Source organism: Manis javanica, chromosome 12, assembly GCF_040802235.1.
Source record: "Manis javanica isolate MJ-LG chromosome 12, MJ_LKY, whole genome shotgun sequence".
Classification (NCBI taxonomy): Eukaryota; Metazoa; Chordata; class Mammalia; order Pholidota; family Manidae; genus Manis; species Manis javanica.
The window spans coordinates 38,854,913-38,880,686 of record NC_133167.1 but is presented as its reverse complement, the minus strand read 5'-3'; the positions used below and the strand labels follow the sequence as shown (position 1 = coordinate 38,880,686).

The 25,774-nt window shown below is 38.0% G+C and overlaps 1 protein-coding gene across 5 annotated transcripts in view; it reads left to right on the top strand.

Moving 5' to 3' along the window:
- Positions 1-25,774, top strand: part of DNAH7 (dynein axonemal heavy chain 7) — a 234,954-nt gene that overhangs the window by 310 nt on the left and 208,870 nt on the right. Inside the window, exons 2-5 of one of the 5 annotated variants that reach the window (XM_073218408.1) lie at positions 13,695-14,026; positions 18,229-18,291; positions 22,110-22,172; positions 24,983-25,091. In XM_073218408.1, coding sequence (XP_073074509.1) covers positions 14,012-14,026; positions 18,229-18,291; positions 22,110-22,172; positions 24,983-25,091 — 250 coding nt within the window. In that variant the 5' untranslated portion in view covers positions 13,695-14,011. Of the gene's footprint in view, positions 1-13,694; positions 14,027-18,224; positions 18,292-22,109; positions 25,092-25,774 lie in introns of those variants that run through there. The other 4 variants (XM_073218409.1, XM_073218412.1, XM_073218411.1 and 1 more) reach the window with 4 other exon arrangements.

Below are 25,774 nucleotides of genomic sequence, written 5' to 3'. Positions count from 1 at the left end.
TCTGAATTTGCAACCATACAGACTGTATTATTGATAAGGTGGTTCCAAACAGTTCTTTTGAGGTAACAATACTACTTTAAAATGTCTTTAACTTTTTCTGCTTGTGAAAAGTTCATCAGCTATTGCTTCATGTTTACATTTTTACTGTAAGTACACAAATGCACTCAGTTAATTTCTTTCAGTGTGCTCTTGCAGAATTCACTGTTATGCTTTCAAGACCACTTTAAGGAGGGACTTCAAGGAGGCATGCATAACTCTGAGTTTGCCTCTGTAGTAAGAACTTATCTCTCCTGAGTCAGAATAAGCGTTAATGAATATTTTCAATTGGCTACTTTTAGACCTAGGGTCCTGGTTTAGAACCAGTGTGCAGTTTAGGATTGTTATTTCTTCTGTTTTGTATAATTTTTTAAGTTCTATATTTTGTTACTGGTCAAATTTTTGTAAAGATGACACACCCAATGATGAGATGATCTCTAATACTTATGATCTTGATAAATACGGACTAAAGATGGGAAGTGCCTAAGAGTTCTCCCTCCTAACCTTCCTAGTTATTTGGGTGTGGCTTCCAGTTGCTATGAACTTTCCCTCTGACGAAGGTCATGACAATCAGGAAAGGTCCTTCTTGACGCAGAGGGACAAAACCACTGAAGAGTCATGGAAAACCTGATTCTTGATCAGTGATGCTTTTAAAGAAATATCCTGATCAAAAGGGGGGATGTGAAAATTAACAAAGGGAAACTTCACTATGGTGAAGTCAGGAGGCCAGTAATGGGAGCTTTCACACACTACCACTTGTCAATTGCAAGCACAACCAGAAGAGAATGGGCCTTGCAAGACAATACTGCTTTATATACTCCTTTACTATCCAGGAGGAGGAAAGAAAGGTTTCCTCCTCCCCTAGCAACAGTCCAGCCAGTGAGAGAGAGACTGTCACAACTCAGCCAAGGAAAAACCACTGTACTTCCATCTCTCACACTACTACAATGGAATTTTTATTTATAACAGTTCCTTCCAACTTTACACTTTCTTCCATAAAAGAGCATTCCTTTGTTCTCTGGAATTGCCTATTGCTTTGCCAAAACTTGCTTGTCCTGAATTGCAATTGTCTGCTATTTCCAAATCCATTTCTTGCTGATGAAATAACTGATAGTATCATTTTTTAAAATTTATTTATCTTTATTTTTTTGAAGAACATTATGTTTACTAGGCTCTCTCCTACCCCAAGTACCCCCCACAAACCCCATTACAGTCACTGTTCATCAGCATAGCAAGACGCTGTAAAATCGCTACTTGTCTTCTCTGTGTTGCAAAGCCCTCCCCTTTCCCCCACCCCCCACATTCTACATGCTAATCATAATACCCCCTTTCTTCTTCCCCACCCGTATCCCTCTCTACCCTCCCATTCTCCCCAGTCTCTTTCCCTTTGGTAACTGTTAGTCCATTCTTGGGTTCTGTGATTCTGCTGCTGTTTTGTTCCTTCAGTTTTTCTTTTGTTCTTATACTCCACAGATGAGTGAAATCATTTGGTATTTCTCTTTCTCCACTTGGCTTATTTCACTGAGCATAATACCCTCTAGCTCCATCCATGTTGTTGCAAATGGTAGGATTTGTTTTCTTCTCATGGCTAAATAATATTCCATTGTGTATATGTACCACATCTTCTTTATCCATTCATCTACTGATGGACACTTAGGTTGCTTCCATTTCTTGGCTATTGTAAATAGTGCTACGATAAACATAGGGGTGCATCTGTCTTTTTCAAACTGGAGTGCTGCATCCTTAGGGTAAATTCCTAGAAGTGGAATTCCTGGGTCAAATGGTAAGTCTATTTTGAGCATTTTGAGGAACCTCCATATTGCTTTCCACAATGGTTGAACTAATTTACATTCCCAAGAGCAGTGTAGGAGGGTTCCCCTTTCTCCGCAACTTCGCCAACATTTATTGTTGTTTGTCTTTTGGATGGTGGCCATTCTTACTGGTGTGAGGTGATATCTCATTGTGGTTTTAATTTGCATTTCTCTGATAACTAGCAATGTGGAGCATCTTTTCATGTGTCTGTTGGCCATCTGAATTTCTTCTTTGGTGAACTGTCTGTTCAGCACCTCTGCCCATTTTTTATTTGGATTATTTGCTTTTTGTTTGTTGAGGTGCGTGAGCTCTTTATGTATTTTGGATGTCAAGCCTTTATCGGATCTGTCATTTACAAATATATTCTCCCATACTGTAGGATACCTTTTTGTTCAATTGATGGTGTCCTTTGCTGTACAGAAGCTTTTCAGCTTGATATAGTCCCACTTGTTTATTTTTGCTTTTGTTTTCCTTGCCTGGGGAGATATATTCATGAAGAAGTCGCTAATGTTCACATCCAAGAGATTTTTGCCAATGTTTTTTTCTAAGAGTTTTATGGTTTCATGACTCACATTCAGGTCTTTGATCCATTTTAAATTTACTTTTGTGTATGGGGTTAGACAGTGATCCAGTTTCATTCTCTTACATGTAGCTGTCCAGTTCTGACAGCACCGTCTGTTGAAGAGACTGTCATTTCCCCATTGTATGTCCATGGCTCCTTTATCGAATATTAATTGACCATATATGTTTGGGTTAATGTCTGGAGTCTCTAATCTGTTCCACTGGTCTGTGGCTCTGTTCTTGTGCCAATACCAAATTGTCTTGATTACTATGGCTTTGTAGTATGGCTTGAAGTTGGGGAGTGAGATCCCCGCCACTTTGTTCTTCTTTCTCAGGATTGCTTTGGCTATTCGGGGTCTTGGTGTTTCCATATGAATTTTTGAATTATTTGTTCCAGTTCGTTGAAGAATGTTGTTGGTAATTTGATAGGGATTGCATCAAATCTGTCTATTGCTTTGGGCAGGATGGCCATTTTGACGATATTAATCCTTCCTAGCCAAGAGCATGGGATGAGTTTCCATTTGTTAGTGTCCTCTGTAGCTTCTCTTAAGAGTGTCTTATACTTTTCAGGGTATAGGTCTTTCACTTCTTTGGTTAGGTTTATTCCTAGGTATTTTATTCTTTTTGATGCTATTGTGAATGGAATTGTTTTCCTGATTTCTCTTTCTATTGGCTCATTGTTAGTGTATAGGAAAGCCACAGATTTCTGTGTGTTAATTTTATATCCTGCAACTTTGCTGTATTCCGGTATCAGTTCTAGTTGTTTTGGAGTGGAGTCTTTAGGGTTTTTTATGTACAATATCATGTCATCTACAAATAGTGACAGTTTAACTTCTTGTTTACCAATCTGGATTCCTTGTATTTCTTTGTTTTGTCTGATTGCTGTGGCTAGGACCTCCAGTACTATGTAATAACAGTGGGGAGAGTGGGCATCCCTGTCTTGTTCCCAATCTCAGAGGAAAAGCTTTCAGCTTCTCGCTGTTCAGTATGATGTTGGCTGTGGGTTTATCGTATATGGCCTTTATTATGTTGAGGAACTTGCTTTCTATACCCATTTTGCTGAGAGTTTTTATCATGAATGGATGTTGAATTTTGTCAAATTCTTTTTCAGCATCTATGGAGATGATCATGTGGTTTTTGTCTTTCTTTTTGTTGATGTGGTGGATGATGTTGATGGATTTTCGAATGTTGTACCATCCTTGCATCCCTGGGATGAATCCTACTTGGTCATGGTGTATGATCCTTTAGATATATTTTTGAATTCTGTTTGCTGATATTTTATTGAGTATTTTTGCATCTATGTTCATCAGGGATATTGGTCTGTAATTTTCTTTTTTGGTGGGGTCTTTGCCTGGTTTTGGTATTAGGGTGATGTTGGCTTCATGGAATGAGTTTGGGAGTATTCCCTCCTCTTCTCTTTTTTGGAAAACTTTAAGGAGAATGGGTATTATGTCTTCTCTGTATGTCTGATAAAATTCCGAGGTAAATCCATCTGGCACAGGGGTTTTTTTCTTGGGTGGTTTTTTGATTACCACTTCAATTTCTTCGCTGGTAATTGGTTTGTTTAGATTTTGTGTTTCTTCCTTGGTCAGTCTTGGTAGGTTGTATTTTTCTAGGAAGTTGTCCATTTCTTCTAGGTTTTCCAGCTTCTTAGCATATAGGTTTTCATAGTAGTCTCTAATAATTCTTTGTATTTCTGTTGGGTCTGTCATGATTTTTCCTTTTTGTCATTTCTGATTCTGTTGTTGTGTGTTGATTCTCTTTTTCTCTTAATAAGTCTGGCTAGAGGCTTATCTATTTTGTTTATTTTCTCAAAGAACCAGCTCTTGGTTTCATTGATTTTTTCTATTGTTTTATTCTTCTCAATTTTGTTTATTTCTTCTCTGATCTTTATTATGTCCCTCTTTCTGCCGACTTTAGGCCTCATTTGCTCTTCTTTTTCCAATTTTGATAACTGTTACGTTAGACTATTCATTTGGGTTTGTTCTTCCTTCTTTAAATATGCCTGAATTGCTATATACTTTTGCTTTCGCTGCATCCCACAGAAGTTGGGACTTTGTGTTATTGTTGTCATTTATTTCCATATATTGCTGGATTGCCATTTTTTTTTTGAGAGGGCATCTCTCATATTTATTGATCAAATGGTTGTTAACAACAATAAAATTCTGTATAGGGGACTCAATGCTCAATGCACAATCAGTAATTCACCCCAAGCCTAATTCTCATCAGTCTCCAATCTTTTTAAGCATAACGAACAAGTTCTTACATGGTGAAAAAATTCTTACATAGTGAATAAGTTCTTACATGGTGAACAGTACAAGGGCAGTCATCACAGAAACTTTTGGTTTTGATCAAGCATTATGAACTACAGACAATCAGGTCAAATATGAATATTTGTTTGATTTTTATACTTGATTTATATGTGAATCCCACATTTCTCCCTTATTTTTATTATTATTATTATTTTTAATAAAATGCTGAAGTGGTAGGTATATGCAAGATAAAGGTAGAAAACATAGTTTAGTGCTGTAAGAGAGCAAGTGTAGATGATCAGGTGTGTGCCTGTAGACTAAGTGTTAATCCAAGCTCGACAAGGGCCATCAAACATCCACAGATGCAGAAGATTTCTCTCAAAACAGGGGGGGGGGAGGTTCTAAGCCTCACCTCTGTTGATGCCCAATTTCTCACCTGATGTCCCCCTGCAACTGTGCCTGTCTTAAGTTGTTCCTCCCTTGAGGAATCTTACCCGTCTCTGGCTAACCAGTCATCTTCCGGGGCCATACAGGGAAATGTAAAGTTGGTAAGTGAGAGAGAGGCAATATTGTTTGAAAAGGTTAGCTTTTTACTTCTTTGCAGATTTATGCCCTGTGGCTTTTATGCCCCGTATTTGTCTTGAGGTGTCTTTACCACTTGGAAGAATTATGATACTTGGTTTATTCGATATGAGGCACGAATTCTATTTAAGGGTTGTAATTAGGAAGGAAGAAGAAAAGCTATAGAGGTAGCAGACAGAAGAAAACATGGGAAAATTGAATATTTCTTTGACATATCTTCTTGTAGAGTAACTTAACCATGTATAGGTTTTAAACTACTAATTAAATTGTGCGCACACATTAACATAATAGGAATACAGTTACATAACCAAAGCAGATCTATAATTACCAGCCATCTCCAGTGAAGCCAAGAAAACCAGTTAGGCACCCTAGGCATTTGTGGAAATTTGTCTATGATATAATGGATATTGTCCAACTGTACTTGAACAGTCTGAGAGAAATCAGACAAATTAAAACAACCCATTCCTGGGAACTGTGCACATTCCATATGTTCTTTTAACAGTAGATAGTCTGTAGTTGTAAGATTTTGGAGTGCTACAACTTGCACTTCTCCTACTTCTTGGTTGAGTTTCAACAGTATAGATCCAGTCAAATTTGTTGTTTTACTGTATGCACAGGCCAGCTTAGATATCTCCTTCTTCATTCCAATGGCAAGTCCAGGAACTGGTGGGATGAATGCAGCTACAACTGCAGCATCGCCTGGATCTTTGTTGAGGTTTTTTTTGATGATCATCTTCTGGTATGACTCTTCCAGAGAGTGCTGATGTTGGAAGTTCTTCTTCATATTGTATCTTAGTTCATTTTCTGGGTAGCCAAATTAGGCTTGATCTTCTGTTATAAAAACAAACAGACCCTTTGCCCAGACTTTGATATGCCCTTTATACCATTGTGTAGAACTCATTGGAGGTCACCACACAGGAACTGCTTATTTTTTTTTTAAGAGAAAGGAATATTATCAGAAAAATGTACCTCCATAGCTGATCATCTAACACCCTTTAAGTGATCAAAATTAAGGATATTTAAAGCATGCATTAATCTTTGATTTACAGTTAGTTTTATCCTATCAGGGAGTAATCCCCCTTTTCTTTCTTTCTTTTTTTTTTTTTTATCATTAATCTACACTTACATGAAGAATATTATGTTTACTAGGCTCTCCCCTATAAACCACTTTACAGTCACTGTTCATCAGCATAGCAAAATGTTGTAGAATCACTAGTTGTCTTCTCTGTGTTATACAGCCCTCCCCTTTCTCCCTCCCCCCATGCATGCTAATCTTAATGCCCCCCTTTTTCTCCCCCCCTTATCCTTCCCCACCCACCCATCTTCCCCAGTCCCTTTCCCTTTGGTACCTGTTAGTCCATTCTTGGGTTCTGTGATACCGCTGCTGTTTTGTTTCTTTGGTTTTTCCTTTGTTCTTATACTCCACAGATGAGTGAAATCATTTGGTATTTCTGTTTCTCCTCTTGGCTTATTTCACTGAGCATAATACCCTCCAGCTCCATCCATGCTGCTGCGAATGGTAGGATTTTCCCTCTTCTTATGGCTGAGTAGTATTCCATTGTATATATGTACCACATCTTCTTTCGGATTTCCATTTTAATTTGGTCGTTGATCCATTGACTATTTAGAAGCATGTTGTTAAGCCTCCATGTGTTTGTGAGCCTTTTTGCTTTCTTGGTACAATTTATTTCTAGTTTTATACCTTTGTGGTCTGAAAAGTTGGTTGGTAGGATTTCAATCTTTTTGAATTTACTGATGCTCTTTTTGTGGCCTAGTATGTGGTCTATTCTGGAGAATGTTCCATGTGCACTTGAGAAGAATGTGTATCCTGTTGCTTTTGGGTATAGAGTTCTATAGATGTCTATTAGGTCCATCTGTTCTAATGTGTTGTTCAGTGCCTCTGTGTCCTTACTTATTTTCTGTCTGGTGGATCTGTCCTTTGTAGTGAATGGTGTGTTGAAGTCTCCTAAAATGAATGCATTGCATTCTATTTCCTCCTTTAGTTCTGTTAGTATTTGTTTCACATATGCTGGTGCTCCTGTGTTGGGTGCATATATATTTATAATGGTTATATCCTCTTGTTGGACTGAGCCCTTTATCACTATGTAATGTCCTTCTTTATCTCTTGTTACTTTCTTTGTTTTGAAGTCTATTTTGTCTGATACTAGTACTGCAACACCTGCTTTTTTCTCCCAATTGTTTGCCTGAAATATGTTTTTCCATCCTTTGACTTTTAGTCTGTGCATGTCTTTGGGTTTGAGGTGAGTCTCTTGTAAGCAGCATATAGATAGGTCTTGTTTTTTTATCCATTCAGTGACTCTGTGTCTTTTGATTGGTGCATTCAGTCCATTTACATTTAGGGTGATTATTGATAGGTATGTACTTATTGCCATTTCAGGCTTTAGATTCATAGTTACCAAAGGTTCCAGGTTACTCTTCTTACTATCTAAGAGTCTAACTTAACTCACTTAGTATGCTGTTACAAACACAATCTAAAGGTTCTTTTCTATTTCTCCTCCTTTTTCTTCCTCCTTCACTCTTTATATATTAGGTATCAGATTCTATACTTTTTCTCTATCCCTTGATTGGCTTTGGGGATAGTCAATTTAATTTTGAATTTGCCTCGCAATCAGCTGCTCCACCCTCCCTACCATAATTTTCCTACCTCTGGTGACAGCTATCCACCCCTAGGAACACTTCCATCTATAGCAGTCCCTCCAAAATAGACTGCAGAGATGGTCTATGGGAGGTAAACTCTCTTAGCTTTGCTTATCTAGAAATTGTTTAATCCCTCCTTCAAATTTAAATGATAATCTCACCGGATAAAGTAAACTTGGTTCCAGGCCCTTCTGCTTCATGGCATTAAATACATCATGCCACTCCCTCTGGCCTGTAACGTTTCTGCTGAGAAGTCTGATGTAAGCCTGATGGGCTTTCCTTTGTATGTGATCTTATTTCTGCCTCTGGCTGCTTTTAACAGTTTGTCCTTATCCTTGATCTTTCCCATTTTAATTACTATGTGTCTTGGTGTTGTCTTCCTTGGGTCCCTTGTGTAGGGGGATCTGTGGATCTCCATGGCTGAGAGACTATCTCCTTCCCCAGATTGGGGAAGTTTTCAGCAACTACCTCCTCAAAGACACTTTCTATCCCTTTTTCTCTCTCTTCTTCTTCTGGTTTCCCTATAATGCGAATATTGTTCCGCTTGGATTGGTCACACAGTTCTCTCAATATTCTTTCATTTTTAGAGATCCTTTTTTCTCTCTGTGCCTCAGCTTCTTTGTATTCCTCTTCTGTAGTTTCTATTTCATTTATTTTCTCCTCCACCTTATCCAACCTGCTTTTAATACCCTACATTGTGTTCTTTAACGATTGGATCTCTGACCTGAATTCATTCCTGAGTTCTTGGATGTCTTTCCATACCTCCATTAGGATGTTGATTATTTTTATTTTGAACTCCCTTTCAGGAAGAGTCATGAGGTCCATATCATTTAAATCTTTCTCAGGGGTTGTATTAACAATTTTACTCTGGACAAGGTTCCTTTGGCGTTTCATGTTTGTATATGGTGCCCTCTAGCGTCCAGAAGCTCTACTCTGGAGCTACTCAGCCCCTGAAGCAATGTCGGGGGTCGCAGGGGAGCGGTACTGGTGCCTGGGGAGAGGAAAGAGCTGTTCCCCACCTCTTGGCTCCTGTGCCTGTCTCCACTGCCTGAGCCAGTGGGCTGGGCACACAGGTGTAAGTTTTTGTCCCAGAGCAGCCAGATATGGATCCCTGCTTTCCACAAGCAGCCGGAATCCCAGTCTCCCTAGGAACTCTTCCTGTATTAACTTTTCATGCGAGTCTCATGAAAGCACCATGAAATGTGGGTTTGTGCTCCCAGAGCAGATCTCCGGAGCTAGGTACTCAGCAATCCAAGGCCTTCCACTCCCTCCCTGCTCAGTTTGTCTTCCTCCCACCAGCGAGCTGGGGTGGGGGAGGGGCACAGGTCCTGCAGAGCCACAGCTCTGGTATGTTACCCCAGTTCGCTGAGGTCTGCTCTTTTCTCCAGGTGTGTGCACTTGGGTCGCTTTCCTATTGCTCTCTCAGGATTAGTTGCGCCAATTAAATTTTCTAATTTAATTCCAGTTTTAGGAGGAAGCCTCTGTCTCTCCTCTCACGCTGCCATCTTTAATCCATCTGTGATAGTATCATTTTTAAGGTTAACAAGACTGATGGATATTGAGACTGGACAGTGTGTGTGCCTGAACCCTGTTAAGGTTTCTGTATAAAATTTGAAGATACTGGTGTGTGTGGAAATCTACTCATTTTGTGGCCACCCAAGACTAGCCTCATAATTTCCCTTAGTTACTTAATCCTGACACTTACAAAGCTGGAGTGGCCTGAATCTCTTTGGTCTCTCCCTGCCCTCTCTGTATGGGATCCAGTTTGTGAGCCAACAGTTTATTCTTCCATCATGCCAGCCTGGGAAATGTGCCACATGTTTGTCTTTTCTGAACCTGAGCGTGGTCTGTTCAACATTTTTGGAGGACAGATTTCTGTCACTACTAATTCAGAGGCATTCAAGTCAACTTGGCCTTTCCTGTATTTCCTCAATCACTTCTATTCTCTCTCGTTTTCTGCCAAGAGTTATTTCAAAAGTTCTTCATTCTGCTCATGTTTTTTACTGACCCCTGACTTCTGCCTTCTATCTAGTTCTTAGCAGATGATTTTGCTTTCTACATCACAGAGGAAATGAAACTCACTTTTTCAGAATGCCACCAACTACACGCCAGCAAAGCTTTTCACATCCACATCTCCACTTTGTTCTTCCTCCCTCTAAAGGTGTCCCTACAAGGTGTCTCTTCCTCAGAACGTAGTTCTATCTCTCTTATGCTTTTTCCTTCATCATCATCCTCTCCCTTTCCATTTGCATTATAACGCAAACAAAACTCTCTCATTTGAAAAAATAAAGCCTTTTGTCTCCTTGATTACCCTCAGCTCCCACTGAATCTCTCTTGCTCATAACCCAAACTTCTTAAAGATTTGTCTGCATTGGCATCTCCTTCCCTTTCCTTCTCCAACCTCTGGTACCTAGGCTTGCATCCTCCTACCTCATTGTACTGAAAGCCCTTTGCCATAATCGCCAATGACTCACTTCCTTTATGCTCTGTCTAGTGGATACTTTTACACCCTTAATTTACTTAACTTGGGAGGCTTTTGACACTGTTGACTATATTCTCTTTCTTGAAATATTGTTTCCTTTGGTTCCCATGAGTCAATAGTCTTAATTCCCAATTATGTCTGGCCACTTCTTTCTCAGTTCTCTTTGCAGGATCCCCTTCTGTGAACACCTAAATGCTCTTTTTATACTAGATTCTCTTCTGCTCTTTGTCTATATAGTCTGAGCCATCTCATTTAGGCTCATGGATTCAAATGTCATTTATATGTTGATAAGTCTCAAACCTATGTCCCTAGCTCAGAAATCATCTCCTGAGTTCTGACTAACATGTTAATACCTACTGGCCATATATGCACTTACATGTCTTATAGGGATTCACAGTCACCAGGTCCCACGGAGGACTCATCACATTCTCTCTGAAGCTTGCTGCTCTTCCTCTTCCCTCTCCCTAACCATTCAAAGCAATAAAATGATCCTCAGTTTTATTTCTCCCAACTAAATGTCCACTTCTCAAATATCTCTTGAATCTGTCCACTTGCATTGCCTCTGTTATTAGCCCAGTACCAGTCACCATCATCTCTTACTGAAGCTGTTGTAGCAGCCTCCTCACAGGCCTTCCTCTTGCCTCCATCCTTACCTTTCTCCTGTCTCTCCACTAATGATGAAACTAGGATGATCTTTCTAAAATGCAAATATGATCCTGTCATTCCTCCTTCCCCTTTGGCTTCAATTTTCCTCTTTTTAAAAAAAATGATTTTTATCATAATTGTCATAGAATATACAGAATATAGACTTTATGATTTTAACTATTTTTAAGTGTACCGTTCAGTGGCATTTAGTACCTTCACATTGTTGTGCAACCATCATTACCATTCATCTCCACAGCTTTTTTCATCTTGCAAAACTGAAAGTCTCTACCCTTTAAATAATAATTCCTCATTCTCCCTATCCTGGCAACCACCATTCTGTCTCCCTAAATTTGGCCTCATGTACCCTTACTGTGAGTGGAATCATACAGTATTTGTCCTTTTGCGACTGGCTAATTTCATTTAATGTAATGCCTTCATGGTTTATCCATTTTGTAATACATCAGATTTTCCTTCCTTTTTAAGGCTGAATAACATTCCCATTGTATCCATCAATAATGGACTGGTTAAGAAACCGGGAATCTATAGTGGGTACTATGCAGTATTAGAAAAGATGGATAACATGGAACCACTTCTGAGTTATATTGTGAGTAGGAAAAGCAGATTACAGAATAGGTTGCATAGTATGTGAGCATTTGTATAACTATAAAAGATATATATGTCTCTATATAAAAATTTCTGGAAATCTGCCAAAGAACCCAGTAACACTGGTTGGCCCTGGAGAGGTGAGAGGTGGATTGGGAGTTTGCTTCTTATGCAAAATTTTGTTCTATTAGAGCATTTTCCTATATTTCTGTGTAACTGTAAGAAATAAATACTAGTATATATACTATGAAAATTCCCATTATATGTATTATCACATTCAGTTTATCCATTCAACCATCAATGGACACTTGGGTCGCTTCCATCTTTTGGTTGTTATGAATGATGTTACTATGAACATGGGTGTACAAATATGTTTGTGTCCCTGCTTTTGGTTCTTTTGGGTATATACCCAGAAGTAGAATTGCTGGATCATACGGTAATTCTATTTTTACTTTGTGAGGGACTGCCACTCTATTTTCCATAGCAGCTGTACCGTTTTGCATTCCCACCATTAGTGTGTAAGTGTTCCAGATTTTCCAAAACTTCATCAACACTTGTTATTGTCTTTTTTTATTATTAATATAGCCATTCGAATGGATATAAAGTGGTATCTCACTATGGTTTTGGTTTGCATTTCCCTAATAATGATGTAGAACATCTCTTAGGTCTATTGGCCATGCATATATCTTCTCTTGCCTTTTTTTGAATCAGGTAGTTTACTGTTGTTGAGTTTTAGGAATTCTCTCTATATATATTCTGGATATTTACCTCTTACCAGATTCATGATTTGCAAATATTTGCTCCTATTCTGTGTGTTGCCTTTTTACTCTGTTGATAGTGTTCTTTGATGTACAAAGGTTTAAAATTTTGATGAAGTCCTATTTGCCTATTTTTTTGTTGTTCATGCAATAGTGTCTTACCCAAGAAGTTGCCAAATACAATGTCATAAAGCTTTTTCCCTGTTTTTTTTTCTTTTCTCAGGAGTTTTATAGTTTTAGCTCTAACATTTAGGACTTTGATCTATTTTTAGTTAATTTTTAAAGTCATATTAGGCAAAGTTCCACTTCATTTTTTGTGTGTGAATAAAGTTTCCCCAGTTTAGTTTATTGAAAAGACACTATTTTGATTATTGTATCTTTGTAGCTAGTTTTGAAATCAGGAAGTATGAGTACTCCAACTTTATTCTTTTTCAATAATACTTTGGCAATTCCTGGTTCCTTGACATTCCATTTGAATTTTAGGATGGGATCCTGTCATCTCTCAACAGAAAACTTTTCAGCAAAGGCCAATTGCCCTTGAAATCTAAACTCCTAACCTTGTTTGTTGACTCCTTTAAGACAAAGCACCTGCTTTTCAGCTCAGCTTCATCCCCAGATTCTAACTCTTTTTACCCAAATCTCCTCTCCAATCTTTCAGAACCATTTTCAACGCTGACAGCCATCCACCCTTGTCTCAGGACTTAGTAGGTAATCTGTTTTCTGTCTACAACACTGTTAGTCTGGCCATGTGTTCTGTCAAATCTCAGTTTTCACATCCCTTCCACATGCTCCATGAGAAGCTAGTGGTTGCATTGTGCTCTCCCTGAGGACTCTCATTGCTGTGTTGTCTCTACCCCATTCTAAGTGCTTATTTGAATACTCCCGTCATTCTGGGCTGAAGGGATAGTCATCTTGGTCACACTGAGGTGCCTAGTACTTACACAGCGCCTTTCATAATAACCATATGGGAATGCGAGTTTAAATGAATTCTTGTAGGTTTTTTTTTCTTGTATTTTTCCAAGGGGTAGTTTTCTAGTATGTGAGGAAGTCAAGAGAAGAAGGGGAGTAGGAAGCACGTGGATAATAGAAAGAAGGTGTTTACCGGCTACAGCCTTTGCATGCTTTGTTTTCCTAATTTTGTAACAACAGCATTGAAATTTGCCACTTCGTTCCCCTAGTCCTCCCAGAACTTCTAGGCACAAAGTTAAATGAGGGGTGAAGGCTAGGGTCCGCAACACATAGCTAAATTAGAAGGAAGGTGCAGAAGTGTGACCATCAGTAATCAAAGGGAATTCACTCCTCAAGGTAGAGAGAAGCACCCACTGCCTCCAGCGCTGCTGTTCAAGGCGCACCGCGCGGGCTCACCAACACTCTGGCTCACTGGCGCCACCGCGAGCCCGGAAAAGTGCCTCCTGCGGAAAGCCCTCCGGGCCGGCAGCCCCAAAGGACCGGAAATGGAACTTGCTCCGGCCTGTTGCTTAGCAGCCAACGCGGCCGGGACGGGAGCCCAGGCGCTGAGCGAGCGGACTCAGGCTAGTCCCGGACTGTGCTTCTCTCTTCCGAGGGATTCCTAGGGGCGCTGGGCAGAATCCCCCGGGTGCTGCCCGAGCGTCCCCACCGCCATGAGCAGCGAGCAGGTAAGAGGGCGGCTTCTCACCTGGCTTTCCCCGCCGCGAAGCTTCCCTCCTATTTCAAAAGTGACTGAAGCCCGATCTCCGGACTCCCCAGTTGTGATCCCGCGGGGTACAGTTTCCTTTACCCTGGTTATGATTTGGGATCCTGAGCGCTTTCCTTGAAAACTCGTGGAGGTTTCCTTCCCGACGGTTCGTCCTTGATGTTGTCATAACAACCAAACACAGCAGCCGATCAGGGCTCCGGAGTTTACCTCGCAGCCCCACTGCGCTAGTGGTGGGTGCTTTTGGGTGGGGGATGCTCAGGGCGAGATGTGGTGCGTTTGGACTTTAGGCTTGGAATCCAAGCCCTTCCTTGCTGTGCAACGTTGGGCAAATCACATTCTCTTTAAGCCTTCTTTCCCTTCTATGCTGAGGGTGAAATCAGAACAATTTTTCCTCGCAAGATTGTTGTTAAGTTCAAGTAAGATACCATGCCATGCCACACGTAAAAGGATTTGGTAAATGGCAAACGGACATTTTTTTCTTAAAATATCCCTATGACATGTAATAAAAGATACATGTGACAGTAGCTACTGTTCATAACTCTTTATTGAACTTAAGAGCAACTATGAAAGAAATGCAGAACAATGGTCAAACTTTTTAATGTCAGAACAGAATGGGGAAGTATAAAGCATGGTCTTTATTCTGGCTAGCTAGAAAACAGATCTTAATTCTCCCGTTGAATCAGACCCTTAGGCATCGTGGTACTTAATGGAAAATAGCTGCTTTTAAGCCTGCAAATTTTGGTTAAATTTGGAAAAATTCTTTGTTCTGACACTAAACTATAATTCTTTCCTTTTCAATGGTCATGATTTTTTGTAGGGTTTGAATTTATTATGGAAACAGTGTTAAAAGGTGATTTATTCCCCTATCCATTAGGTTGTAGATCACTAACAGAAAATAACAAAACTGTAATTCAGTAACCAAATAAGTAAGTAATTAATGCTTAGATGATCAAAGAAATTTGGTTTCAACATTTTATTGAAATGTGTACTACATTGAGAACTAAAACACTGATTCATTTACCATATAATTAGTAGCAAAAGAACAAATGAACAAGCAAAAAAAATTGAGATAAAGGTAACCAAAAAGCTGAGCAATTGGATTAATAGACTGAGCTAGTGATTTTTTTCTAAGTGATATGGTAATTAAAGTGTTTTAAAAAAACTTATCAATATACATTAAGCAACTTATTTGTTTGATGTCCATATCAGTCCTTGGCCTGATCTTGAACCATCCTTTACATTGTTGAAATTTAAAATACATGTGTACTATATTTGCATTGTACTATATTTGGTATTTCTGAACAGATTTTACTTTTCAAAGCCTCTAGTTGACCAATATACAACTAAAAAGCATCCACTAAAAGCATATTGGCAGTTAAGTTTTAAGTTTCACTTTATATTAAAAAAATGATGTTTGGAAATGACACCCTTCATCCCTTCCCCTCACCTCTGAAGGAACCTATATTATTGACAAGGCATTGGGATTTAAAAGGATGAGCATGAACCGATCTAGGATTATTTCCATTTTCTGCATACATTTTTTTTAAGCAGCAGAGGTCCCTCTCTCACTGCGCTGGTCGATCTTTAAAACTCTTGATATTTTCATTTATGCTAATTTCAAGTATAGATTTCCTTTTGACAGGATGAAAGGTTTAATATTTTAACCTAAAACAAATGGAGTGGATTAAACTTTCGGAAATGCCATTTTTATGTGACATTTACTTATGTATATATTTAGTTTGAGAAAGTGAGCAAGTGATAAATCATATTTGCTGAAGGAGATTTTAACACATTCATCTCATTAGTGGAAGGTTGAGAGTGACATGGCATTTTTCAAGAATAGTAGTCTGAGTTCTTAAGTTGGGTATTTAAAAGAAAAAGCAATCTTTTGCAACTGCTCATTTCATTTTTAAAATTAGTTAAAACATAAAATAAGGGATTTTGAAGGAATTTCAGGGGTTTAAAGTTACAAATATGCAAAGACCACAAAGCTCCCCACAAATCTATGACAGATTGCAAGCACATAGGAGGAATAAAGCTGTCAACCTGGCTCTACCCTAGTGCTTTTTCCAGTTGTTAAGTCAAGTAGCTTTGCGTTTATATGATGCTCATTCCATTTTCCTTCATTGTATCTTCTTGATGCCATTGCTTTAAAAGGAGAGAGTGAAAACAGTTGGATATGAGGCCAACAGAATGGTAATAGCTTTACCAACTATAACTCAAACATATGATAACTATATTTAAATCAACCCCATTACATTTTGAGAAGTTGTTGTTGATTTAACCAGACAACTTCGTAAGATTATTGATTTAACCATACACATTCATAGATGTTGTCATTTGACCAGAATGGTGGTTAAATTTCGATCATTTCAGGTTTATATTAACCTTTCTAATAGACAAGTAGTTGAAAATTGGTAAAATGAAAACTAAATGCAAAGCCGGACTACTTAAGAATGCAGATTCTTTAGCAATTTTAATTTTGGTAATGTAAAATTATAAAATGATATTAGGATCCCAAAAGGAAACAGATGGCATGATCAAAGGACTTAATTGAGGAAAATTTACAACTAGTCCATTTTTAGAGGTGTGGGTAAGGGTTAGGGAAGGAGTCAACAGGATGGGGTGGCCATTAAGGATTAGTAACTACAGGAAGCTCTTACATTCCTAGGTCTGATGGGTCAAAGAAATTCAGCACCATTCTCAGAATCTGATGAGAGCTGGGGCCTTGGAATGGTAGCTTCCTGATGGGGCCTGAGCTCTGGAAGAATTCAGCCACTGTCAGACTATGGAAACCAGTTACTGCTAGGAAAGAAAGAAGCTAAACTCTTCCCTTGCTCTCTATCCTCCTGGTGTCTCTCATTGCTTAATCCACACCAGGAGCCAGAGGCCTGGGAGCCCAGAGATAGAATTCAGCCTTTCAAGCACAGAGTAGAAAGAAAAGCACAGAGACTTGACTGGGGCCAGCAAAGACTAACCATCACAGAAATTATAAATAAGATCCTTAGATACTTCACTGTTTACAAATCAGGTAGGATTAAATGTTTGTAAATTAGTTGTTTAGATCCTATGATACATTCTTCATCCAAAACCTTTATACCAAGAATAGGTCTAACAAAAAATGTATAAGACCCTTATGAAGAATATTATAAAATATTTTGAAGGATACACTCCCAGGATCTGAACAAAGAAATGTATTCATGAAAGAGAAGCATTAATATTCAGAAAAATGTCAGTTTCCTCAAATTATTCTAGGAATTCAGTGTGTTTCTATCAAAATCCCAAAATGTTCATGCAATGTGGATCTGAAATGAAGTTTTAGCCATGGGGAAGGGAGGTGGGGCTGAATCAACTTTGGATACTAATTCTGATAAAATTCTGAAAGAAGATGTGGTCAATTCCTCAATTGTTTTGTCACTCTTGTCAAAAATCAATTGCCTGTAAATATATGGCCTTGTAAGCTCCCAATTCTATTTTTTTGATCCACATTTTTATACTTTGCAGTGTTCATTACCATAATGTGGTAGTAAGTTGTGAAACTTTTTTCTCCTTTTTTGAATTATTTTGCTGTTCTGGGTGCCTTACATTTCCATATGAATTTTATGATCAACTTGTTAATTTCTACCCAAAAAAAGCAGCTGGGCTTTTGACAGGGAGTATGTTGTTTCTGTAGATACTTGAAAGGGCAAGTATTGCATCTTAACAATACTGATCTTCCAGTCCATGAACATGTGATGTATTTCCACATGTAAAGGTCTATTTTAATGTCCTTCAATAAGGTTTTATAACTTTCATTGTACAGTCTTACATTTTGTGTTGAATTCTTTTGTTAAATAATTTTATCCTTCTTGATGTTGTCATAATGGTTTTGTTTCTTACTTTCAGTTTTGGATAATTCATTGCCAGTATCTAGAAATGGAGTTTTATTGTGCATTGATCTTGTATCCTGCAACCTTGCTGAACTCTTCATTAGCTCTAATAATTTTTTGTGAATTTCGTATGATATTCTGTGCATGGTATCATACCATCTGTAGAGTATGTTTTAGAATATTTTGGATAAAATGTACTTTACTCTATATTAAACACTGTACAATGTGGTTGAATGAATCAATTTTAGCATTAACAGTGTAAACAGTGCTGTTTTTCATATTTTTCTGGCAGGATAAATCAGCCAGCAAAGAAAAATCCAAGACATCAGTAAGATTTTTACCACAGTTATCTATGGTAATTTACAAATCTATCTGCATACTTTATTCATTTTATAATGATTATTTTAAACTTGCAAATAAGTTACTGAATTCCTGATTTTAAATTCTGTGCTCCTTTTCTGAAGGAGAACTTCTATGAGGTATGCATTTTAGGAAAAATAATAAAGGAACTATAAGCTATAATTACCTAGCATGTACAGATTATCTGAGTATTCCGAATAAAAGAATTGCAAAGGGCAAACAGAATCAGCATTAGAGTCAGGAAATGAGGGCTTTGGATACAGATTTGTTACTAATAGCTATCGGGGAGTCACTTATCTCTCTGAACCCCAGTTTCTGAGTCTGAAACTTAGAAGAGTTGGTTTGATTTATGGAGGGTACCTCATCAAAATGCTAAAATGTAACACAAAAGATTTCTTAGACTTTTCCACCCTTTTTCATTATTTTGACTTTATCATTGTCTTATGGAAGAGGTAGTTAATAGATATGTTCAGTTGGTAAAATTCTGGAAAAGTTACTGCAATAAAATTTACTTTCTGGTTATTATGTTGAGTTAAATGCCACTAAGTTATACCCTTGTAATTCCTAGAAGTTGAGTTTGACTGGAGGTTGAATGCAAATATTACTTGTTTTAAAATATATTTTAAAAGTTCCGAATGAACTATAAAATGGAATCTGGATTGTTTCAAACAGAAAAGATTCCTAATAATTTGAAATGATTCTTTCTGCTTAAAAACATATCAAATGAAAATTTTTACATGAGTGTTCCTGAACATTTCAAAATATATGTTTTAATTATGAACCTGTATGTATCGATAATGCCAACATTATCACGCTCTGTTCTACAAAATAAAATCATGGCTTTTTTTTAGTTCGGCAAATATTTTCCAGTTTAAAAGACAAATAACTGAAATACAATATAAACTTTATTTTCCCTTTAAAATTTATGCAAATTTTAAAACTGAGAAAAAAATCACCATTAGTTTTTTTTATGTCACTAGTATATAGGCTTAGAAATATCAGCAAAATTGAAACTGACTTATTGAATAAATATCCCATGGCTGAGATAAATACTCTTTTCTAGCCAGTGAGGCATATAATTGTCTAAAATGCTTTTCTTGCCTGATTTAAAACTTATACTGTGTTCACATTTGACAGTATCTTGCAGTTTTTCTTCCAAATCCTTTGGGTTTTATGTCTTTTAAGATACATCATATTTTAAGAGATATTTTAAAAAGTAATCCTTTGAATAAAAAAAGTTTTTATTTGAACATTAAGGTTTGCATTTGTATAAAATTTTCCAGCAGTAGTTAAGACCTAAAGAGATTTTTTTTAAAGCCTTTCATGATTCTGAAGGGATCCCTGTAGCTGAAAGCAGTGGTGACCCAGCCCCGGTGGCCCCCAGTCTCTGTGAGCCAGTGACCTGATTCTCACCCTTTGTGCACTCCTCACTCATAGTACTCCCACGATTCTCAGATCCTTTGTGGAGCAAGATTAGATAGAGTAGAATAGTGGAAGGACAGGCAGAAAGATGGAAAAGCAATGACTTTTAAGTTGTCTTAGTTTGTTTTCCTGTGAAAGAAGAGCTTGAGACAAGGACTTGTGTGCACTTCATTTGGGAGGCGATCCCAGGAAGCAGGAGTGAGAGGCCAGGAGACTTAAACTAGGAAGGAGGGGCCAACGTGAGGCTGTTTCGGCAAGTTGGTTGGCACCCTAGGCGCCTGGGTGGGCCTGCGGTGGCCTTCTGAGCGGCTTATGGAGTGCTTCCTGGGACCGCGGGCCGGCGGACAGTCAGGGAGCAGCATTTACTCCTGAGCTGTCATCCACTTTGGTGGAGGGTGCTCCTGAGGATGTTTTGGCCACCCACTTCTGGCTGCTTGGTGTGTGTGCAACGGGTACCCCGAGAGTCCCAGGCAATGGCATTGGAGAAGCCCCTCAGCAGAAAACAAAGACATTTTCTTGAAGTAAAACCCTGTCATTCCTACATGAATTGAAGCCAGTAGAGAACTGTCCACTGCAGTCATGTCTGGAATCAGAGGTGAGCCCAAGAGGATGGGAAAGGGTGGGAGGCACAAGATTTTTCTGATAGAAAAGCCAGTGGAGTTTCTTGGGGCATTGTCACCAGGTTGCCAAAACAGAGGGAAAGGATGGCATAGGCCTAAGTCATTGCTGAAGAATGTTACTTGGCTAGATGGTATTCTGGTTTATGTGTAACTTGCAGTTGCTCTTCTTGGTGAGCTGAGAACCACTATTTACTAAAACGTCTATGAGACAGATATCCTGCACTGCAGTATAAGATGGAAACACTAAGGCTCTTGCTTCCCTTCTCCACCCAGTGTGCTGATGAGACTAGGGGTGATAACTCAGCATGCAGAATGGGTAGTGCTGAGATCCTAAAAAGTCAGGTGTATGTGGTTTTGTGTAGGAGACTGGGGTTGATCAAGGTGTTTTCTACATTTGTCGTGGCTCCAATACAATAGACCTCATTTGAATTGCCTCTGTATCCTGGTGTGAAAATTCCAGGGCATTTGGACCATATATCCCAGAACCTTTCCTCCTTATCCTCTACAACTGAATTCTTTCAAGGCCTTTGCCACACACTGTCTCCCCAGAGGGAAGCCTTCCACTCTGAGAGCACTTTTAAGCCTTTTTTCCCAAAAATATTGTGCCTGTGTTTCCCTTCATATCCTGTGGGCCACTGGGAACTGTAGAAAACAGACCTGGTTGTAGTAAGCAGTGTATGTGTATGAGAAGTTTGATGATAGCCTGATGGGTTTTCCTTTGTAGGTGACCTTTTTTCTCTCTCTGGCTGCCTTTAATACTCTGTCCTTGTCCTTGATCTTTGCCATTTTAATTATGTGTCTTGGTTGGGTCCCGTCTCTCGGGAGTTCTGTGTCTGAGCAACTATTTCCTCCTGCCTGCTGCTGACCTGGGCTGAGTGGTGAGAAACCCACCTGCTGGGTTGCTGAGAAGGGTGAAAGGCCATCTACTTCTGATGTAAGGGGAACTTTCTGGAAAGATGCCCATAGGGTTGCTGGTGAAACCTGCTAGAGGATGTCTGCCCCTGGGTCAGCCACACACCACAGGCTGGGAAAGTGTCCATGGCAAGGATGCTGACTGCTGGAAGCCACACCATGGGAAGGAGGAAAAGCCCTGGAATCAGGGAGAAAAGTCACCTCTAGGCCCTCTACAATGTTGTGCCTGCTGGAGAAATGTTACAGAGTCCTGTTCGAGAATTACAATGGAGAGCAAAGAGCATAGATTTGACCTGAGAGGCAGTAGATTGATAAGTGGCCAAAGCACAGCTCCTGTTATCTGTTTTATAAATCAAATGACCATCCAACAGTGGTCATGTGTAGATGAAATCCTACATAGAATTATTCCCTGTTCAAAGGAGATAGCGGCACTTTTCTCTGAAAGTTGTGGTATAAGTATGGCAACCTGAGAGTGCATTAACCTGAATACATTATCACCTTAGGAAGTGGACCACTCTAATTGTCAACAGAACAAAAATGATATTTTAGCAATAGAGAAGGGTGGTGGAGCTGAGTTAGCCCTGGACACTAACTAGGTTCAGATGAATTCCCGGAAGACATGATGGATTAAAAAGCTTTGCACACTTTTTAAACTTTCCTAACGTATTGTTGGGTACCACTTTTTTCCCTTGCTCCACAGAAGCAATTCTAAGGCAAACATTGAGATATTAAAAAATAGCAGAGCATGTCTTTGAATATTTTAGATAATCTGTACTTCATAGTAGACCCTCTGTAAAATTTGGTTGTGTGAATTGACTTAACATAGTCAACAGGTTTTTCCCCCCATATTTTCATGCAGGATAAATCAGCGAGCGAAGAAAAACCCAAAGCACCCGAGAGAGTTTTACCGCAGCTGGCTACGGTAATCCACCTCTATAGGCTCATTGGATTCTTGCACTTTTAGAAATGTTCATTGATTTTCAAACTTGTAAATAATAACTGAATTCCTGATTTTAAAGTTTGTGTTCCATTTGATTATTATCTGATAGAGAAATTCTATGAGGTACACATATTAGAAAACTAGCTATTTTAATAAAGTAAACTTTAAGTTATAATATCCTAGTATGTACAGACTATTTGGATATTCTGGATGCAAAAACTTCCAAGATGCCACTAGCAGAAAGTATATCAGTGTTAGGTAATAAGATCCTGGGTTACAGTTTTGTCACTAAAGGCTCTGTCTTCTAAGAGGGTTGCTTAACCTTTCTGAGCCTGTTTCTGAGTTAGAAAATGAGCCGTTTTCTTTGAGATGCATCTTCCAGCCCTGAAATGCTATGCCACAAAAGATTCCTCAGATCTTGGTATTCTTTTTTAAAATTATTATGATTATAGATTATTGTCCTGTGGAAGAGGCAGTTAGAAGACATTTTCAGTTGGTAAGGGGTAGGTAAATAAACCTTCCTGTAATAAATTTTACCATCTAGAAATTATGTTAAGGTTAATGCCATTGAGTTGTGCACTTATGACTCCTAGAAGCTGAGCTTAAGTAGAAGTTCAATGCAAATGTTATTTTTTAATCGTGCTAAAATATACATAAAAGTTACCATTTTAACCATTTTTATCAGAACCATAGTTCAGTGGCATTAAGTATATCCACATTGTTGTGCAACCATCATCACCATCCTTCTCCAGAACACTTCATCTTCCCAAACTGAAAATCTGTACCCATGAAACAATAGGCTCCCCTTCTCCCTACCCGCAGTGCATGACAACCAGTGCTGGCACTTTCTGTTTCTGTGTGTTTGACTGCTCTCCGTATCTTGTATAAGTGGAATCATGTGACATATGTCCTGTGATGTCTAGCTTATTTCACTTGGCATAATGTTTTTAAGGTTCATCCAAAGCATTTTTTGAAAGATATTATAAAAGCTGAGGATAAAGTATAAAATTGAGTTTGTGTTGCTTTATATGAGAAGATTCTTAATAATTTTAAATGGAGGACATTTTTCATTTAGAAAACTTGAGTTAATATTCTTAGATGAATTTTCTTGAACATTTCAAAATATACGTTTTAATTAAAAATATGTTTTTATTGGTAATACCAGGTTATCATGCCAAGTTCTATAGAACCGAGCCATGGAATGTTTTCCCTAGTTCTGCAAAATCTATCTTAAATTTTCTAGTTTCAAAGACAAGACCGGAAATGGAAATGACATTTTATTTTCTCTTTAAAAATTGAAGAAATTTTAAAACTGGAAAAAGTAAAAATGCTCTTAGTTTGTTGTGTCTTATCAGTAAGTAGGTTTAGAAATATAAACCTAAGCTAGAAATGTAGGGTTATAAATATAAAAGAAATATTAATTTCCTTATATAATATTCAGAGGCTGAGCTGAATAATAATCCTTTTCCTGCTAGTGGCATATAAATCTAAAAATATTTTTGTTGGCTAATTTAAACCTGATTTTATGTTAATATTTGGCCATATTTAAAATTTTTTTCAGTATTGTTTTAGTTTTATGTGGTTTAAGGGATATAATATTTAAAGAGTTTTTATTGTCTATTAATTTAAAAATAACAAAGTATTTTCATTTGAATATTAAGTTTTTCATTTGGATAGTTTTCTGGCAGTTGTTAAGACCCTGAATGATTTTCTTTAAAGACCTTGGTGCTTCTGAAGGTGATCCCTTAGTTGAAATCAGGGTGACCCAATACTGGTGGCCCCCAGTCTCTGTGAGCTGGTGACCTGATTCTCACCCTTTTTGCACTCCCTACTCATAGTACTCCCACGAATTTAAATCCTTTATGGAGCAAAATAAAAGTGGAAGAGTGGAAGGGCAGACAGAAGGATGGAAAAGCATTGATTTAAAGTGATCTTAGCCTACTGTCCTGTGAAAGAAGGCCTTGAAGTAAAAATGTGTGTACAGGTAGTTTATTTGGAAGCAGGAGTAGCGGATTGGAGGAAGTAAAACTAAAAGGAGAAGCCAATACAAAGATGGGCTATCAAGTTGGTCTGGATCTGAAAGGAAGACACAGACTCTATTAGCATTAAAAAAATGTACATTTTACTTTGAAATCCACCTGTCTGGGTTTATTGAGGAATCACTGGTTCCAGCAACAGTGGCTCCATGTTCTGGCATTGCAATAATTGACTCCAGCTAATGAGTTGTTGCCTTTTTGGAAGACCTAGGTGTTCCTGTTTGCCGCAGTCCCCACCACCCTCCACTGTTTCCCAGCACTGAAGCTGAGTACCATTAGCTATCATCACTAGCCTTTCTCCCTCTTCTATGATACCTGCCCAAATTGTGTAAGTATAAGATTTTATAAACCCTGCCTTAAAGGATGGATTAAATTTGTGAGTTGCCAGAGTAATCCAGAGCTGCTTAAAGTCATGAGAAAAGGAAGATCTTTTAGAGCTGGAATGAGAGGAACTCATTACCATTGAAGACCAGCAGAGAATGCCTCTCATTAAAATGGAGGGTTAAAAATCTCTTGTCAGTATCTGGTATGAGTACACATCAAACCAGCAGCAGAGCTTGTGTAATGCCTTCCAAATGCATATACCACAGCCTTTCATGGGCTTGAATAAGATTTGCTGTTGCCTTGTGTCTCCTTCCCAGATGTCCTAATTTGTTTAAAATGTCTGTGTTTACAAATACTCATGTATTTCATGAAAAAAGTTTTTTCTCTGATCTTGCTTTATTTTATTAATGCTGCTTAAATTTCATATTTCAGGTAAGTACAAAGCCCCAGTGGCAGCAGGCAGCTCCATCATTCCAATTGAGTATAAAGCAGGACAGTGATATTCCTCAACAGCTTAGTGTTAAAAATGAACAGTCAAATGGTAAGAATTTAATATTCTTAGATTTAAGGAAATTTTGTAGAGGGAAAAAAGTCACACAACATTTATTTAATAGAGCAGTGACACTTAAAATCAAAATGACATTTATATCAAGAAGAAAAATTTATCTCAAATGTTTTCCTTCAGAAAATAATTGACTCTACTTATTAATTATTTTAGGCTACTACAAATATTGTAAATCTGAAGTTTTAGGAACTGGGATGTTTATAAAAAAACTTTGATTTATTGTAGCAGAATTTGCCTCTACATCAAAGTCTAAGAAGTTTTCTAAGAGCGATCTTAATAAGTTGTAAACATTACTTCCAAATTAGTCATTTTAATCTTTTTTATTATTTTGAGTCATCAGATTGATTACATTGGATTTTAATATTTTTAAAATCATGGTTCTTTAAATTTTCTGAAATAGTTTTGTATTCTGTTTTTATGATAACTTTCACCTTGTTCATTTGAAGAAGGTTCTGTGCAAATACAATTGAAACTTTGAGTATGTTGGCCTATTACTCAGAATATAAAATTAAATTTATTAATTGAATATTCTTGAAATAGAGATTTCTATTATGATGACATAAAATAAGAGTGGTTTCATTTCCTGATAGCAGAAGAAAATTAATTACACTCATAGTTTACTTGAGAATTTAAAGCATGTAGTTTTCTCTTCAAGTATG